The sequence below is a fragment of the Microcaecilia unicolor genome, chromosome 8, assembly GCF_901765095.1.
Source record: "Microcaecilia unicolor chromosome 8, aMicUni1.1, whole genome shotgun sequence".
In the NCBI taxonomy this organism is placed as follows: domain Eukaryota; kingdom Metazoa; phylum Chordata; class Amphibia; order Gymnophiona; family Siphonopidae; genus Microcaecilia; species Microcaecilia unicolor.
In genome coordinates this window covers 115,755,058-115,775,287 of record NC_044038.1, presented here as the reverse complement: position 1 = coordinate 115,775,287, position 20,230 = coordinate 115,755,058, and the positions used below count along the sequence as shown (strand labels likewise).

The 20,230-nt window shown below is 48.6% G+C and overlaps 1 protein-coding gene across 2 annotated transcripts in view; it reads right to left on the bottom strand.

Annotated features, from left to right (window-relative positions):
* Nucleotides 1-20,230, bottom strand: part of HMMR (hyaluronan mediated motility receptor) — a 731,570-nt gene that overhangs the window by 637,178 nt on the left and 74,162 nt on the right. Inside the window, exon 4 of one of the 2 annotated variants that reach the window (XM_030213533.1) lies at nucleotides 11,574-11,651. The exons of the other annotated variant lie outside the window; for it this stretch is intronic. Within the exon in view, the coding sequence (XP_030069393.1) occupies nucleotides 11,574-11,651 (78 nt within the window). The remainder of the gene's footprint in view (nucleotides 1-11,573; nucleotides 11,652-20,230) is intronic. 2 annotated transcript variants of the gene reach the window in all.

The window sequence follows — 20,230 nt, the reverse complement described above, 5'->3', positions numbered from 1 at the left end:
CCCCAAGGGACCGTTGGGAGAACTCAGATACGCTGCCGTCATCTACATCAGAGGAGACAGAGTCCTCTAGGGCCTGGAAATCCACCGGAGGGCGTTTGCTTCCGGAGGCCTCAACCCCTTTATCAGACAGGGGGGCAGGGGCAGCGTTTTGCTAAGAAAAGCCTGATGCAGAAGCAAAATAAACTCAGGGGAGAATCCCCCCGAACTGTGCACTTCTGCAGCTTGGGCTACGGCCCTAGCTGCACCCTCAACCGGCGCTCGCAAGAGCGGGGGAGAAACGTGCTGCGCATCCAAAATGGCGTCTGGCACGAAACTCCGAAAAGGAGCCACGCGGGAAGAACGGTGCTTAACTTTGACCACTTTCTTACCGTCGCCCGAATCAAAGGCGACCAGAGTATTAACGTCTCCCAGCTCGAGGACGGCCCAAGAAGAAGCTATCCGAGCAGAGTGGCCAGCCAACATGGAGTGGGCGAGCAGCGGGGGATGGGCGCTTATGGCAGGAAAAACCGCCGCACCGGAGGAAGAACCGGGACCGGACTCCAAACTGATGCTTAACAAAGGCGATTCAGGTTTTGAAATCCCCGCTAGACGCACCCACGCGGTCCGGGGAGTGAATCCTCGCGCCCTCGCCCTCCGACGCCATAAGCCACGTGGAGACCGAACGGGGAACCACCTGCCCGCTATAAAAAGGTAAAATTACCTGCTTCTCGCTCCGAGCTGTAACGAACTGGTGTCCCAGTGAGCTGCTTCAATAAACGTTGAAATAAACGCCCTTAAGGACGTCCAAAATTTTTTTTTTTTTTTTTTTTTTTTTTTTTTTTAACGGAGCCAGCGGGAGGGGGGAGAAAAGGAGGGACCTGGCACCACCAGGTTTGCACTTGCTCAAGAAGAGCCCTCAACCCCAGGTACTCAACAAAACCTAAAAATTAGGCTTGGAGACCTAGCCAAAGCTGCTGCTGTGTGTGACCAACACCTGCTGAGATAGAGAACAAACTGAGGAGTTTCCAGCAGCACATGACCACATATAGGGAGGCAAAAGGATTGCTCTCTATCTCCACCTGCTGGTAGATGGACACAACCCACCAGTCTATGGATTGATCAGCATGATGATATGGAAAGGCCATTGCTAGTGAAGTTTCCGATTGGAGGGGCTGCCGTGGACGTCACCCCATCAGTGAGAACAAGCAGCCTGCTTGTCCTCAGAGAACATACCATACCCCATATAGGTTACAGGAAGATGTATGGGGAGGGGGGCAGGTGACTGAAAAACGAGCCCTGCTTTGCTGCCTCAAACTCACTCTCCTCTTTCTTTCACACAGACACACTCTCTTCTCTCACACACACACAGCGAGACAGCGACGCCGGGAATGTATCACAGGCACGTCGCTCACACATACAATGAACTCACTGAAGTCCAACAATACCACAACATACCCCATATAGCTTACAGGAAGATGTATGGGGGAGGGGGGAAGGCTACTCAAAAACGAGCCCTGCTTTGCTGCCTCAAACAACTGGCTAAGGAGCAAATGACCCTCCACTGTCACAGGGACTCCTAGCAGCTCTCTCACACACACACATATACACACAGTCACTCTCTCTGTACCCCCAACATTTCCCCCGCACCCTTTCAAGCACTACACATTATATTCATCAAATTTAATCTTATATGTCAGAAATAAAAAATATTGCCCGTTTTAATGGGCTTAACGGCTTGTCAATAAAGCGAATGCTACATACCTGTAGAAGGTATTCTCCGAGGACAGCAGGCTGATTGTTCTCACTGATGGGTGACGTCCACGGCAGCCCCTCCAATCGGAATCTTCACTAGCAAAGTCCTTTGCTAGTCTTCGCGCGGCCGTCTTCCCGCCCGAAACCGGCTCGAGCCGGCCAGTCCAGTATGTAGCAAGACAATACAAGGGAAGACACAACTCCAAAGGGGAGGCGGGCGGGTTTGTGAGAACAATCAGCCTGCTGTCCTCGGAGAATACCTTCTACAGGTATGTAGCATTCGCTTTCTCCGAGGACAAGCAGGCTGCTTGTTCTCACTGATGGGGTATCCCTAGCCCCCAGGCTCACTCAAAACAACAACCACGGTCAATTGGGCCTCGCAACGGCGAGGACATAACTGAGATTGACCTAAAAAATTTACCAACTAACTGAGAGTGCAGCCTGGAACAGAACAAACAGGGCCCTCGGGGGGTGGAGTTGGATCCTAAAGCCCAAACAGGTTCTGAAGAACTGACTGCCCGAACCGACTGTCACGTCGGGTATCCTGCTGCAGGCAGTAATGAGATGTGAATGTGTGGACAGATGACCACGTCGCAGCTTTGCAAATTTCTTCAATAGAGGCTGACTTCAAGTGGGCTACCGACGCAGCCATGGCTCTAACATTATGAGCCGTGACATGACCCTCAAGAGCCAGCCCCGCCTGGGCGTAAGTGAAGGAAATGCAATCTGCTAGCCAATTGGATATGGTGCGTTTCCCCACAGCCACTCCCCTCCTATTGGGATCAAAAGAAACAAACAATTGGGCGGACTGTCTGTTGGGCTGTGTCCGCTCCAAATAGAAGGCCAATGCTCTCTTGCAGTCCAATGTGTGCAGCTGACGTTCAGCAGGGCAGGAATGAGGACGGGGAAAGAAAGTTGGCAAGACAATTGACTGGTTCAGATGGAACTCCGACACGACCTTTGGCAAGAACTTAGGGTGAGTGCGGAGGACTACTCTGTTATGATGAAATTTGGTGTAAGGGGCCTGGGCTACCAGGGCCTGAAGCTCACTGACTCTACGAGCTGAAGTAACTGCCACCAAGAAAATGACCTTCCAGGTCAAGTACTTCAGATGGCAGGAATTCAGTGGCTCAAAAGGAGGTTTCATCAGCTGGGTGAGAACGACATTGAGATCCCATGACACTGTAGGAGGCTTGACAGGGGGCTTTGACAAAAGCAAACCTCTCATGAAGCGAACAACTAAAGGCTGTCCTGAGATCGGCTTACCTTCCACACGGTAATGGTATGCACTGATTGCACTAAGGTGAACCCTTACAGAGTTGGTCTTGAGACCAGACTCAGACAAGTGCAGAAGGTATTCAAGCAGGGTCTGTGTAGGACAAGAGCGAGGATCTAGGGCCTTGCTGTCACACCAGACGGCAAACCTCCTCCATAAAAAGAAGTAACTCCTCTTAGTGGACTCTTTCCTGGAAGCAAGCAAGATGCGGGAGACACCCTCTGACAGACCCAAAGAGGCAAAGTCTACGCTCTCAACATCCAGGCCGTGAGAGCCAGGGACCGGAGGCTGGGATGCAGAAGAGCCCCTTCGTCCTGCGTGATGAGGGTCGGAAAACACTCCAATCTCCACGGTTCTTCGGAGGATAACTCCAGAAGAAGAGGGAACCAGATCTGACGCGGCCAAAAAGGAGCAATCAGAATCATGGTGCCTCGGTCTTGTTTGAGTTTCAACAAAGTCTTCCCTACCAGAGGAATGGGAGGATAAGCATACAAGCAGGCCCTCCCCCCAATCCAGGAAGACGGCATCCGATGCCAGTCTGCCGGGGGCCTGAAGCCTGGAACAGAACTGAGGGACTTTGTGGTTCGCTCGAGATGCGAAGAGATCCACCAAGGGGGTGCCCCACGCTTGGAAGATCTGGCGCACCACTCGGGAGTTGAGCGACCACTCGTGAGGTTGCATAATCCTGCTCAGTCTGTCGGCCAGACTGTTGTTTACGCCTGCCAGATATGTGGCTTGGAGCCCCATGCCGTGACGGCGAGCCCAGAGCCACATGCTGACGGCTTCCTGACACAGGGGGCGAGATCCGGTGCCCCCCTGCTTGTTGACATAGTACATGGCAACCTGGTTGTCTGTCTGAATTTGGATAATTTGGTGGGACAGCCGATCTCTGAAAGCCTTCAGAGCGTTCCAGATCGCTCGCAACTCCAGGAGATTGATCTGTAGACCGCGTTCCTGGAGGGACCAGCTTCCTTGGGTGTGAAGCCCATCGACATGAGCTCCCTATCCCAGGAGAGACGCATCCGTGGTCAGCACTTTTTGTGGCTGAGGAATTTGGAAAGGACGTCCCAGAGTCAAATTGGACCAAATCGTTCACCAATACAGGGATTCGAGAAAACTCGTGGACAGGTGGATCACGTCTTCTAGATCCCCAGCAGCCTGAAACCACTGAGAAGCTAGGGTCCATTGAGCAGATCTCATGTGAAGGCGGGCCATGGGAGTCACATGAACTGTGGAGGCCATGTGGCCCAGCAATCTCAACATCTGCCGAGCTGTGATCTGCTGGGACGTTCGCACCCGCGAGACGAGGGACAACAAGTTGTTGGCTCTCGTCTCTGGGAGATAGGCGCGAGCCGTCCGAGAATCCAGCAGAGCTCCTATGAATTCGAGTCTCTGTGCTGGGAGAAGATGGGACTTTGGGTAATTTATCACAAACCCCAGTAGCTCCAGGAGGCGAATAGTCATCTGCATGGACTGCAGGGCTCCTGCCTCGGACGTGTTCTTCACCAGCCAATCGTCGAGATATGGGAAGACGTGCACCCCCAGCCTGCGAAGTGCTGCTGCTACTACAGCCAAGCACTTTGTGAACACCCTGGGCGCAGAGGCGAGCCCAAAGGGTAGCACACAGTACTGGAAGTGACGTGTGCCCAGCTGAAATCGCAGATACTGTCTGTGAGCTGGCAGTATCGGGATGTGTGTGTAGGCATCCTTCAAGTCCAGAGAGCATAGCCAATCGTTTTCCTGAATCATGGGAAGTAGGGTGCCCAGGGAAAGCATCCTGAACTTTTCTTTTACGAGATATTTGTTCAGGGCCCTTAGGTCTAGGATGGGACGCATCCCCCCTGTTTTCTTTTCTACAAGGAAGTACCTGGAATAGAATCCCAGCCCTTCTTGCCCGGATGGCACGGGCTCGACCGCATTGGCGCTGAGAAGGGCGGAGAGTTCCTCTGGAAGTACCTGCTTGTGCTGGAAGCTGTAAGACTGAGCTCCCGGTGGACAATTTGGAGGTTTTGAGGCCAAATTGAGGGTGTATCCTTGCCGGACTATTTGCAGAACCCACTGATTGGAGGTTATGAGAGGCCACCTTTGGTGAAAAGCTTTCAACCTCCCCCCGACCGGCAGGTCGCCCGGCACGGACACTTGGATGTCGGCTATGCTCTGCTGGAGCCAGTCAAAAGCTCGCCCCTTGCTTTTGCTGGGGAGCCGCGGGGCCTTGCTGAGGCGCACGCTGCTGACGAGAGCGAGCGCGCTGGGGCTTAGCCTGGGCCGCAGGCTGTCGAGAAGGGGGATTGTACCTACGCTTGCCAGAAGAGTAGGGAACAGTCCTCCTTCCCCCCAAAAATCTTCTACCTGTAGAGGTAGAGGCTGAAGGCTGCCGGCGGGAGAACTTGTCGAATGCGGTGTCCCGCTGGTGGAGATGCTCTACCACCTGCTCGACCTTCTCTCCAAAAATATTGTCCGCACGGCAAGGCGAGTCCGCAATCCGCTGCTGGAGTCTATTCTCCAGGTCGGAGGCACGCAGCCATGAGAGCCTGCGCATCACCACACCTTGAGCAGCGGCCCTGGACGCAACATCAAAGGTGTCATACACCCCTCTGGCCAGGAATTTTCTGCACGCCTTCAGCTGCCTGACCACCTCCTGAAAAGGCTTGGCTTGCTCAGGGGGGAGCGCATCAACCAAGCCCGCCAACTGCCGCACATTGTTCCGCATGTGTATGCTCGTGTAGAGCTGGTAAGACTGGATTTTGGCCACGAGCATAGAGGAATGGTAGGCCTTCCTCCCAAAGGAGTCTAAGGTTCTAGAGTCTTTGCCCGGGGGCGCCGAAGCATGCTCCCTAGAACTCTTAGCCTTCTTTAGGGCCAGATCCACAACTCCAGAGTCGTGAGGCAACTGGGTGCGCATCAGCTCTGGGTCCCCATGGATCCGGTACTGGGGCTCGATCTTCTTGGGAATGTGGGGATTACTTAATGGCTTGGTCCAGTTCGCAAGCAATGTCTTTTTCAGGACATGGTGCAAGGGAACAGTGGACGCTTCCTTAGGTGGAGAAGGATAGTCCAGGAGCTCAAACATTTCAGCCCTGGGCTCGTCCTCCACAACCACCGGGAAGGGGATGGCCGTAGACATCTCCCGGACAAAGGAAGCGAAAGACAGACTCTCAGGAGGAGAAAGCTGTCTTTCAGGGGAGGGAGTGGGATCAGAAGGAAGACCCTCATACTCCTCGTCAGAGAAATATCTGGGGTCTTCCTCTTCTTCCCACGAGGCCTCACCTTCGGTGTCAGACACAAGTTCACGAACCTGTGTCTGCAACCTCGCCCGGCTTGACTCAGTGGACCAACGTCCACGATGGGGGCGTCGAGAGGTAGACTCCCTCGCCCGCATCGGCGAAGCTCCCTCCGCCGACGTAGTCGGGGAGCCTTCCTGGGAGGTGGCCGCAGTCGGCACCGCACGCGGTACCGACGTCGGGGACCTCACCCCGGGCGATGGGCCAGCCGGCGCCACGCTCGACGGTACCGGTGGCGCAAGCACCGCCGGTACCGGAGGGGTAGGGCGCAACAGCTCTCCCAGAATCTCTGGGAGAACGGCCCGGAGGCTCTCGTTCAGAGCGGCTGCAGAGAAAGGTATGGAGGTCGATGCAGGCGTCGACGTCAGAACCTGTTCCGGGCGTGGAGGCTGTTCCGGGCTGTCCAGAGTGGAGCGCATCGACACCTCCTGAACAGAGGGTGAGCGGTCCTCTCGGTGCCGATGCCTGCTGGGTGCCGACTCCCTCGGCGACCCAGAGCTCTCGGTGCCGACGCGGGGAGGAGACCGGTGTCGATGCTTCTTCGACTTCTTCCGAAGCATGTCACCGGAGCTCCCCGGCACCGACGAGGAGGACGTAGAATCCAGCCGACGCTTCCTCGGGGCCGAGGTCGAAGGAGGTCGATCTCGGGGGGGCTGTACCGCAGGAGCCCTCAGGGTAGGGGGAGACCCACCCGAAGGCTCACCACCACCAGCAGGGGAATGGACAGCCCTCACCTGCACTCCTGACGATGCACCACTGTCCGACGACATCAGCAGACGAGGTCCCGGTACCACCGACGTCGATGCAGCTATCCGATGTCTCGGCGCCGATGCAGAGGGCCAATGCCTCGATGCACTCGATGCACTGGCGGCCGAGGATGAAGGTCTGGACGCTGACGACGTCGATGCACTCGATGACCTTGGTGTCGATGCCGACGAAGAGCCCGAGAACAAAACGTTCCACTGGGCGAATCTCGCTACCTGAGTCCGCCTTTGTAACAGGGAACACAGACTACAGTTCTGAGGACGGTGCTCGGCCCCCAGACACTGAAGACATGACGACTGCCTATCAGTGAGCGAGATTACCCGGGCGCACTGGGTGCACTTCTTGAAGCCGCTGGAAGGCTTCGATATCATGGGCGGAAAAATCACGCCGGCGAAATCAAAATCCGAAATGGCGAATTTGAGCACCAAAAAGTTTTAGGGAGAAAATCTCGACCGAGGCCGAAAGAGGCCTACCCCGACGACGAAAAAAAACTTACCGGGGCAAAGACTGAAAAATACGGGAAGGGACAAACGAAGCCCGGGGGGCTTCCGGAGCACATCCCAACAATTTTTTAAAGATTTTCCGAAGAAAACACACGTCAACGAAAAAAGGACGCGCGAGGTCGACTTTCCGGGGCTCGACACTGCGAAAATACGACCGTACCGAGTGCGGACAAAAGAAGACTGGCCGGCTCGAGCCGGTTTCGGGCGGGAAGACGGCCGCGCATGCGCGGTGCGCGCGGGCGCGCGAGGACTAGCAAAGGACTTTGCTAGTGAAGATTCCGATTGGAGGGGCTGCCGTGGACGTCACCCATCAGTGAGAACAAGCAGCCTGCTTGTCCTCGGAGAATAAAAGATTGGGAGCTTTCTACTAAATGCAATTTACCACTATTTTCTTTACATACTAGTAAATAAGGCCCGTTTCAGAGACAAATGAAACGGGCGCTAGCAAGGTTTTCCTGGGAGTGTGTGTGAGAGTGACTGTGAGTGAGAGAGAGTGAATGTGTGAGTGTGTGTGACAGAGAGTGTGTCTGTGAGACAGAGTGTGTGCGTGTGTACGTGAGACAGTGACTGTGAGAGTGTGTTGCACACAGATACACTATGCGTGAGAGAGTGTGCGAGAGTATGTGTGCAATACACAGACTCTCTGTGAGTCCAAGAGAGTGTGTGAGACCGAGAGTGTGACACAGAGAGTTAATGTGATTCAGTGTGAGAGACTGTGTAAGAGAGAGAAAGACACTGACTGTGAGAGAGTGTGTCAGGGGTGTAGCTATGGGTGGGCCTGTGTGGACCCAGGCCCACCCAATCTCAGCTTAGGCCCACCCAGTTTTTCCTGTTCCTCCAATCAGTGCACAGCCAGCCTTTAGCCCTGCAGCGAACAGGAAAGAGCAGCTCTTCTCTCTCCTTCCAGCATCGCGGCACCAGCCACCAGGTATGCCCCCCCCCCCCCCCCCCGAGCCTTCCAATCCTCTGATCCGCGGATAGCGTCAGTGAAAAAGCAGTACACGCACTGCTTTAGACCTGCCCGAGAAGCCTTTCTTTCTCCTTTAACTTCCTGTTCCCGTGTAGGAGAGAGAAGGGCTTCCAGGCAGGGACAGGTCTAAAGCAGTGTTTGTACTGCTTTAATTAACCACCATATATTAACTGTTATTCTGAAAGGGGTCACTGAGCACGGCTGTAAAAAGGTCAGGTAAACAAACAGCCACTGTGCTGTTTCAAGGGTCTGAGCCGCTTGTTTAAGAGCAGCTGGGTAAAAGAACAGTTTTTGCACTGTATGCAGTTGAAATCGGTAACCGGAGCAAAAACGAAACTGAAGCCTGTGGCTCTCCAAAGCCTTCAGAAAAATACTTTCAAGCAATTAGCACCGTCTTGACATGTAAAGCTAAACATTAGGATGGTGCATTCAGTTAATCTTACTCTTTCGTAATGGGCTTGGGTACTAGGTAGGTGCAGAGTTTGTTTCAAGGGATCCACTGGTCTGAATGGCTGCATGTTAGTCTTTTTTTTCCCTAATGCAGCATAATTGTATGTGAACTGTAGAATTTGCATATATTTAGCATTTATTTCCCTTTGCGAGAAAGTTCACAGTGGTTCGCTGCTTAATTGCCCTTTTCCATGGATGGATTCCACTGTTCCACAGAGCAGCAAGTGCCTGGAATCACCCAAAATGTCTGTCCCCACCCGCAGAGGAGGACTTTATATTTCTTTACAGAAATATAATACTTAATTTTCAGTCCTAATAAGAGCTGGGAGTCACACAGGGGCAGATGGTGGATGGAAGGGGCAGAGGTAGAGGGCAGATGTGCATGGAGGGGACAGCAGAGAGGGCAGACACTGGATGGCAGAGAAAGAACAAAGACAGATGCTGGATGGAAGGAAGACAGTGAAAAGAAGATGAGGAAAGCAGAAACCAGAGACAACAAACTGTAAATAAAATATATATATATATTTTTTTGCTTTAGGATAAAGTAGTATTGTAGCTGTGTTAATAAATGTTTATAATAGAACATGTAAATAAGGTAATCTTTTTATTGGACTAATTTTAATACATTTTGACAAACGTTCGGAGAACAAAGCCCCCTTCCTCAGGTCAGGATAGGATACTGTAACAGCACTATACAGTATTGACCTGAGGAAGAAGGTTTTGGCCTCTGACAGCTAAATGTATTAGTCTAATAACATAGTAGATGATGGCAGAAAAAGACCTGCACGGTCCACCCAGTCTGCCCAACAAGATAAACTCACATGTGTCATTTTTTGTGTACCTTGATTTGTACCTGACGTTTTCAGGGCACAGACCGTATAAGTCTGCCCAGCACTATCCCCGCCTCGCCACCCACCACCGGCTCTGGCACAGACCGTATAAAGTCTGCCCAGCATCATCCCCACCTCCCAACCACCAGCCCTGCCTCCCACCGCCAGCTAAGCTTCCGGGGATCCCTTCCTTCTGAGGAGGATTCGTTTATGTTTATCCCACGCATGTTTGAATTCCGTTACCGTTTTCCTCTCCACCACCTCCCGCGGGAGGGCATTCCAAGCATCCACCACTCTCTCCAGTACTAGGGGACATTTTCTGTTTCTGTGGTGTTGCATTGTATGCAGAGTCTGGCATCTTGGGGGTTCAGTTTAATTTTTGTCTAAATAGAAAGTTTATGATTACTTATTTTATAGTGGATTAGGGTGTATTTGTGTTTGTGAAAAAGACATGGCTTTCAGTTGGCATTGACTGTGCAGGATCGACGATCTGTACTATTCTATCTGGTTTCGTTTTACAACAGGTGAATTGATGTTCTAGTGCTCACTGTAGTGTTTAAGATGCTTTCCTTTTCCTTGTGTGATTTGTAGAAATGACTGGTTATGGTATGGTAGAATTGCTCTATAGGTCCTGAGTGTTTTGTATTCTCGGTATGGTGGTTTTAAGGTTTGCAACATAGGTTCCGAATATGTATGTGGTTTATGTTGCTGTAGGACAGCTGTTGGGCAGACTGTTTATTAAAAATTATTTAGGATCCCCCCAAAAAACTACTCACACCTATATATACATAATGCCCACCCATATTAGCTCTGGGCCCACCCAAAATGTCAGGTCTGGCTACGCCACTGGAGTGTGTGTGACAGAGAGTGTGTGTGTGTGACAGAGATACCTTTCCCCATCCCTCTGTGGTCTCTGGACCCCCTCCCCCGTCTGTGGTCTGAGGACCCCCTCCCCCTTCCTCTCCCTCCTGTGGTTTCAGGTCTCCCTGCCTCTCCCCCCCCCCCCCCCCCCTCTGCGTGGTTTGCAGCACCGTGCGAGTGTGTGTGACAGAGAGAGAGTGTGTCTGTGAGACAGATAGTGTGTGTGAGGCAGAGAGTGTGTGCAATTCTGCTGTCTCCCCCTGCCCACCTGCAGCCACCCAGCGTTTCTGTTCTCTCTCCTGCCCCCCCCCCCCCAGTCAACCAGCGAATCTGTTCTCTTCCCTGCCCCCATACAGCCACCCATCGATTCTGCTGTTTCCCTTGCCCCCCCTTCAGCCACCCAGCGATTCTGGTCTGTCCCCTGCCCCCCCCCCCCCCCCCGAGCGATTCTGCTCCCTGCTCCCCTTGCAGCCACCCAGCAATTGTGCTGTGCCCCTGCCCCCCCATCTTCCTCCTCTGCATCCACCCAGCGATTGTGCTCTCTCCCCTACCCCCCTTCAGCCACCTATCGGTTTTCCTCATCTCTTTTCTATTTAAAACGCACCTCCAGCGTTCTTTTGAAGCCTCCGAAAGTTCCAACGTTTGTGTAGTGGTGTAGATCAATGTCTGCCCCGCCCTTGCGTCAAATGTGATGACGTCGAGGGCGTAGCGATGCGATTGAGTGCCATTGCTCCGCCCTCGACGTCATCACGTTTGATGCGAGGGCGGGGCAAACACTCATGGGCGAATTTTCATCTACACCAACATGGATTTAGAACGATGGGACTTGTGGAGGCTTCATTAGAACATTGGAGGTGCGTTTTATATAGAGAGATTACTTAAACTGTACAATAATTCTATCCATACCTCCTTTTCAAGCATCTTTTGTTTCTTCAGTTCTCTTTGATAATCTGAATCCTTTTCAGATTTGTGAACCAAGCTTAACTATTAAAGAGAAAAAGTGTTAAAAATTTTGCAAATATTAAGATTGAACAATTATTATCCAAAGCTTACTTTATAAAGTTTTGAACTGAATTGAGTTTGATTTCAAACAACTTTAACTGCTAATTAACATTTTATTTTCTAGGATAGGCGTAAAGTTATCTAGACCAGTGGTTTTTCAACCCAGTCCTCAGGGACCACCTGGACAGTCGAGCTTTCAGGATATCCACAAAGAACAAACATGAAAACTTAACTGGCCATGTGGCCCCTAAGAACTAGGTTGAAAACCACTGAAATAAGTTGCTTACCACAGAACTACATTACAACCAATACTAATATTGCGCCTGTTTAATATATAGGTTGTTTAAAAAAACAATTCTAGTATTATGTAAAAACAGATGAATTAGACAAATGTATTATGCAAGAATTGAGAATTGATGCCCTTTCTTGCAATGTGTAACATGGACTGCAAAGTAATCCATGGGTCATTCTTTTATTATTTGTGTGCTCTATAAAACAGAGGTGGAATGGACAACCATATCTATATTAAGATTCTTATGTTTATATCCCAAAATTGAAAAGAAAAACTCAAACCCAGTACTTGGGGGGGGGGGGGGGGGGGGGGGGGGAGGAAGAATACTCAGCCAGGCTGATTTATGAAAATCTCATATAATATCATAAAGAGCTTAACATCCTAGAGTACTGATAGAACTGAAAAACGAGCTTGCGGAGCTACTGCTAGTGATATGCAACTTATCCTTAAAATCGAGCATGGTACCGGAAGATTGGAGGGTGGCCAAGGTAACGCCCATTTTTAAAAAAGGCTCCAGGGGAGATCCGGGAAATTATAGACCGGTGAGTCTGACGTCGGTGCCGGGGAAAATGGTAGAGGCTATTATTAAAAACAAAATTACAGAGCACATCCGAGGACATGGATTACTGAGACCAAGTCAGCATGGCTTTTGTGTGGGGAAATCTTGCCTGACCAATTTACTTCAATTCTTTGAAGGAGTGAACAAACATGTGGACAAAGGGGAGTCGGTTGATATTGTGTATCTGGATTTTCAAAAGGCGTTTGACAAGGTACCTCATGAAAGGCTACAGAGAAAATTGGAGGGTCATGGGATAGGAGGAAATGTCCTATTGTGGATTAAAAACTGGCTGAAGGATAGGAAACAGAGAGTGGGGTTAAATGGGCAGTATTCACAATGGAGAAGGGTAGTTAGTGGGGTTCCTCAGGGGTCCGTGCTAGGACCGCTGCTTTTTAATATATTTATAAATGAGATGGGAGTAACTAGCGAGGTAATTAAATTTGCTGATGACACAAAGTTATTCAAAGTCGTTAACTCGCGACAGGATTGTGAAAAATTACAAGAGGACCTTACGAGACTGGGAGACTGGGCGGCTAAATGGCAGATGATGTTTAATGTGAGCAAGTGCAAGGTGATGCATGTGGGAAAAAAGAACCCGAATTATAGCTACGTCATGCAAGGTTCCACGTTAGGAGTTACGGACCAAGAAAGGGATCTGGGTGTCGTCGTCGATAACACACTGAAACCTTCTGCTCAGTGTGCTGCTGCGGCTAAGAAAGCGAATAGAATGTTGGGTATTATTAGGAAAGGTATGGAAAACAGGTGTGAGGATGTTATAATGCCATTGTATCGCTCCATGGTGCAACCGCACCTTGAGTATTGTGTTCAATTCTGGTCGCCGCATCTCAAGAAAGATATAGTAGAATTGGAAAAGGTGCAGTGAAGGGGGACTAAAATGATAGCGGGGATGGGACGACTTCCCTATGAAGAAAGACTAAGGAGGCTAGGGCTATACAGCTTGGAGAAGAGATGGCTGAGGGGAGACATGATAGAGGTATATAAAATAATGAGTGGAGTGGAACAGGTGGATGTGAAGCGTCTGTACACGCTTTCCAAAAATACTAGGACTAGGGGGCATGCGATGAAACTACAGTGTAGTAAATTTAAAACAAATCGGAGAAACTTTTTCTTCACCCAACGTGTAATTAAACTCTGGAATTCGTTGCCGGAGAAAGTGGTGAAGGCGGTTAGCTTAGCAGAGTTTAAAAAGGGGTTGGATGGTTTCCTAAAGGACAAGTCCATAAACCGCTACTAAACGGACTTGGAAAAATCCAAAATTCCAGGAATAACATGTATAGAATGTTTGTACGTTTGGGAAGCTTGCCAGGTGCCCTTGGCCTGGATTGGCCGCTGTCGTGGACAGGATGCTGGGCTCGATGGACCCTTGGTCTTTTCCCAGTATGGCATTACTTATGTACTTAACATGATATCGCTTATAATCAAAGTTCACATCACAGCCAACAAAGATATCCTAACCAGTCCTGAAAAATTTTTTTGATATTGGGAGGAAAAAACCTCAAATTATAAAGGCACACTCCTAGTGTTGGTATCACCAACTATTGGGAGGACCTTCAAATCATCACAGGTAAAAAAAACCTCCTTCTTTTTTGTTATTTTACAAGTACTAATTTATTCACTCTGTTTAAACAAAAATAACAAACCCGTCTATTTCTAGTACGGGGAAAAGCACTTATCTTATCCACTTTACAGTGAACTTGACACCTTCCACGGCCCGACTAGGCCTCAGTTTCGTATCCTTCTTCAAGGTGCCGTGGTGTCTGACTGATCGAATAGAGTGCTTCCAGATTGGATAGAACTCTATTCGATCAGTCAGACACCACGGCACCCTGAAGAAGGATACGAAACTGAGGCCTAGTCGGGCCGTGGAAGGTGTCAAGTTGACTGTAAAGTGGATAAGATAAGTGCTTTTCCCCGTACTAGAAATAGACGGGTTTGTTATTTTTGTTTAAACAGAGTGAATAAATTAGTACTTGTAAAATAACAAAAAAGAAGGAGGTTTTTTTTACCTGTGATGATTTGAAGGTCCTCCCAATAGTTGGTGATACCAACACTAGGAGTGTGCCTTTATAATTTGAGGTTTTTTCCTCCCAATATCAAAAATATTTTTCAGGACTGGTTAGGATATCTTTGTTGGTTATGAAAATCTCACTCATTCATTGTGGATATTCTGAAATTAGCCTGACTAACTTGAGTATGCCCCAACTATTGGTTTGAGAATCATTGTTCTCACAAATCATACTTCACTAATTCATTTATTTACACTTATTTTAAAGGGTCAGTGTGTAGACAGACGCTACTTGATGCACTAAAAACAGCACTATTTACTTAAAACCCTCCTGGCACTGTGTCCATGTGCAAGCAGATTAAACAATGTGGAGGAGTGGCCTAGTGGTTAAGGTGTTGGACTTTGTCCTGGGGAACTGAGGAACTGAGTTCGATTCCCACTTCAGGCACAGGCAGCTCCTTGTGACTCTGGGCAAGTCACTTAACCCTCCATTGCCCCAGGTACAAATAAGTACCTGTATACAATATGTAAGCCGCATTGAGCCTGCCATGAGTGGGAAAGCACGGGGTACAAATGTAACAAAAGAAAATGTAATGGAGTGGAGAAGTGGCCTAGTGGCTAGAGCACCGGTCTTGTAATCCGGAGGTGGCCGGTTCAAATCCCACTGCTGCTCCTTGTGATCTTGGGCAAGTCACTTAACTCTCCATTGTCTCAGGTACAAACTTAGATTGTGAGCCCTCCTGGGACAGAGAAATATCCAGTGTACTTGAATGTAACTCACCTTGAGCTACTACTAAAAAAGGTGTGAGCAAAATGGAAATTAAAAAAAAATGTATCTACCATATTATTCTAATGCTCTGAATATGTAATGACCCAATTAGTTATTACTATGATATGTAATCAGGTAAAATTCTTCCTGCTAATTTAAGTCCTGCTAGATCAGTCCCAAACAATGTGTTATCTTCCCGCACCATCAGCTGAAAGACAGAGAAATTTGAATATTCCAGTGACATTAATATAAGGAGTCATGTGGCCTGGACCAGCTCAGTATGCTCAATGAAAAGCCCCAAAATAAGTAAACCAAATCAGAATAAGAAAACGATAAACAAGATACAAATAGCCCCGAAGCTAACCCATGGACCTTGCTGATATGAATTTTTTTTTTTCAGTAGGACTATACACATAGAACAGTGTGTATGGGACGAAGCATGACAAAACCCAAGGGCTACAATCTTTTGAGAGCAGAATGCTGGACTGAACAGCAGCACTCAAGGGAAAGAAACTAACAAGTAAGCATTTCACCTTCCTTATCCTGTTAGATCAGTCCCAACCAAAGGAATATATTCAAGCTTAATCCCTCTGAATGTGTGGAAGAGAAGGCCACCTCCCATAACCATTCCAAAAAGTACAATTCTATAGTGCTCGACAAAGAATGGAGCAATGACCAAATTGCCACTTTGCAAACGTTTTCTGAAGAGACCTTACTGGCTACTGCCCAGAAAACTTTTGGCAACCTTGTGGAATGAACCTGTAGACCTTCAGGAACTACCCTAAGGTTGTAGATATATAGGTTGACTAAACTGTGCCCTTAGTCCATTAAACTATAGTTGACTTATGAGTAACTTGCCCCTTCGTGGGGCTCTGAACAGAATAAATAAGACCACCTGAAGCTGTTAGTAACTTTATAATCTAGATGTTCAAGAAAAAGAATTTGGCAAAGTATCTTGCCCAGACACTGAATCCTAAGCCTCTGGAATGCAGGGAGGACTACAAATTGGTTTAAATGGAACAAGGAAACAACTTTCAGTAGAAAGCAAAGTCTGGACATAGACTCCTCTGAAAATTGCCAGTAAGAGTCTGAACAAGATGGGGTTTGGATCTCAGAAATCTGATGAGCTAAAACAGTCTGCCACCAACAGAGAGACCTTGAGAGACCTCAAGGGCACAAAAGGCAGCTCAGCCAAAGCACTAAGAACTAAGCTAAGGTACCATGATAGTACGACCTGGCACACTGGGGGCCCAATGTGCATAAACTGCACTACCTCTGGGTGGGATACAAAAAGGCACCACCTCACACTGCCACAAAACATGCTACAGCCTAGACTTAATCCCTTAGCTCTCCTCTATGCACTACTAGGTGGGGGCAGGGGAGAGAAGACTAGAAGCAGTTCAGCCTGGAATAGCTTCACACCCAGATTAACACCAGTGTTCAAACCTTTAATTCCAAATGTTTGAAGAATGTGGAAGATCTTAACCACCAAGGCTGTGGAATTGGAGTCCGTACAGATGTACTGAATCCAGTTTCAAAATAAAAGCTTAAATTATATGGTAAAAATAGCTACATAGATATTTTTTCATTCTTGTATCCCACTTCGGTTCAAAGTGGCTTACAATTTTACAGTTAGCAAAGTTAATGATATAAAACAGTTACAAAGTAGTGGGGTGATCTTAGTAGTGTGTTGGCTTAATTTCTTGAAGAGGTAGGTCTTCAGTTCTTTCCTGAACTGAAGATAGTTTGTTATGTTTCTTGCGACCTTTGGTATCGAGTTCCACCATTTGGATCCCAGACAACAAAATAAGGCCATACATATGAACTTGTAGGTTATGTTTATATATCTCTCTATATAAAAGGCAACCCCAACGTTCTGAAGCCTCCACGGAAGTTGAGGCGCCCGAGATATCCGGTGTGCCCTGGAGTGTCTGCACCGCCCTCGCGTCAAAACGTCATGACATCGAGGGCGGAGCTATGACACTCGAGGCCCGAAACCGAAACGCCACAGCGAACTAACAAGGCAAGTAGCTCGGAGGGACGGAGGGAGGGGGCCCCTTGCTAGCGCCCGTTTCATTGCCCTCAGAAACGGGCATTTTTTCCTAGTGTTATATATTTAACCAGGACTTCAGGGTGAAAAGTACTCGATATAACCAAGAATTTGATTTTACCTGTTTAGCTTTAACCCGAAGGTGGAGGTCCTACAATTTTGGTTATGCCACCTAAAGGGTATGTATATTGTCATGTTATCTGCGTAGCTATGCAATTTCAGCATCAACTCTTTTAGCCTACTGCCAAGTGGTGCTATCCCGATATTAAATAGCACTGGGGAAAGTGGAGAATCTTGTGGTACACCACAGTCAGGTTACCAAGGTGGGGTGAGATGTTAAATCCAGATCATACCAAGTCAAATCAGCACCTGAGGAAACTGGTGAACCATGCATACTACCAAGCCTCAGATGCAGTAGTCCAGTAGGTAGGGGAGTATATTATGGTTAAATACATCAAAAGTTGTTGACATATCAAATTGGAGTATCACTACTTCCTTTCCTTTGCTCGTTTCGGCTTTGAAGGCATTGAACAGATTCTGTGCTATGGTGAGCTATAAAACCTGACTGGGAGGGGTGGAGGATGGAGTGCTGAAATAGGTAGTCCATTATTTGTCTATCCTTTCCATGACCTTGATTGGGAGTGGGATGGCACTGGTGTGTAATTTATGCTGTCCTTTTTAGCCATGGTATTTAGGATTGGGGTAAGCATCATTTCCCTTGGTCTCTGGAAAGCGATCTTCTCATAGTGAGTAGGAGATGTGTTTGGTTAGTAAATCTATAAACCAGGAAGGGGCATCTCTGATTAGTAGGGTGGGACAGGCTGTCCAAAAGCCCAGACCCATCAAAAATACCAAAGCAGGCTGGATGACCTCCATTCCTGCCCAACCTCTGAACAGAGGCCCTGATGGTCTAGCATTTTCCTCCTCTCCCAACAGAAAAGAGGGCTGAAATAGCCCCGAGCCCTTCCCTGTACCTTATAACGACAGAGAAGGGAGTAGCACTCCCTCTTTCCGTGCATCCTGGGATGTGCTGGGCAGGTCTCATACCATATATGGGAGAAACCTCCTTATATGACAGGGAAGCTCCGCTCAGCACATCACAGGATGCACTGGGCAGAGCAGGGCACTGCCATTTTGAGGCATCACTAGAAGGAGGGAGAGCTACGCCCTCCTGCATCATCTTAAGGTATTTGGTGGGGGAGGTTCAGAGCCGCTAGACCACCAGCTGCGCGATTAAGGTCCACCGGAACTCTAGCCCTCTCGGGGGGGGGGGGAAGAGGCTACAGGTCCACTGGACCATCAGACCCTGTGCTATTATGTCGGGGGAGGAAAGGGTCTGCACGACCCCCAACAGCAGCCTTCTGTAGGAGTGGAGGAGTAGCCTAGTGGTCAGTGCAGTGGACTTTGATCCTGGGGAACTGAGTTTGATTCCCACTGCAGCTCCTTGTGACTCTGGGCAAGTCACTTAACCCTCCATTGCCCCTGGTACAAAATAAATACCTGAATATATGTAAACTGCTTTGAATGTAGTTGCAAAAAACCTCAGAAAGGCACAATATCAAGTCCCATTTTCCTTTCCCTAAAGAAAAGCAGCCTTAGGTTGAATCTAGATAAGTGAACTACTATGAGAGGTTCTCCAATGAGAGATCTCATCTAATTTCTGATGCAAGACAGCAAGGGATTTAGCATCCCCAAGATCTACTGAAGCCAAAATTTTAACATCTGCAAATGCAAGAACTATGAGGCTGTTCAATATAGAATAGGGAAGCAAGAAAAACATTTAGTGGTGCCAACACAGATCCCTGTGGGACTCCACCAGCCATAATATAGTATACAAAACGGCCGGAGCTCAGGCTTAAGAGGGCCTCTGAAGCTGAAAAAAAAATAAAGGAAACTTAAATCCAAGCAAAAAAACACTAGGGACACTAGATGGGTTTAAAAAAATCATAAAATGAGGAAAAGAAAGTTTGATGCATTTGTGACTTACTGTGAGGAAAAAACTAAAGACTGCTGGTCCTGCGCTCGCATTTGCACGCTCAGTGGAATGCTGCCAAAGGCTTCTTAAAGCGAGACATTACACTGGGCAACAGCCGCACCAGGCTCTGTCGGCTGATGTCACCCAGTTGTGAGAAAATTATGACCTGCTTGTCCTCAGAGAATGAAGGATACACTTCCCTGTGGCAAAGCCGAAAAAGTTCCTCAGCACACAAGAAAAAAAAGCTTCAGCCAATTCTGCCTCGAAGTTTTATTTTTTCATAGTAAAATACTAAATGACGGCAGATAAAGACCTGTATGGTACATCCAGTCTGCCCAACAAGATAAACTCAGTTTACCCATGGCATGCGATAACACATGGTATGCGATACTTTATATGTATACCCTAGCTGGATTGTCCTTGCCATTCTCAGGGCACAGGTAGAAGTCTGCCCAGCACTGTTCTTGTACTAAAAGTTCTGAAGCTAACGTCAAAGCCTCTTAAAAGTTACATTCTAGCCCATCCATATCTACTCAGCCACAATCAGGGCCATAAACCGTAGAAGTCTGCTCAGCACCGGTTTTGCTTACCAATTACTGGTATTGCCACCCAATCCCTGCTATGATTCCATGGATCCATTCCTTCTAAACAGGATTTCTTTGTGTTTATCCCACGCATGTTTGAATTCAGTTACCGTTTTCAACTGCACCACCTCCTGAGAAAGGGCACTGCATGTATCCACCATCCTTTCTGTGACAAAATACTTCCTGACATTACTCCCGAGTCTGCCCCCCTTCAACCTCAATTCATGTCCTCTACTTCTACCGCCTTCACGTCTCCGTAAAAGGTTTGTTTGCGGATTAATACCTTTCAAATATTTAAACATCTGT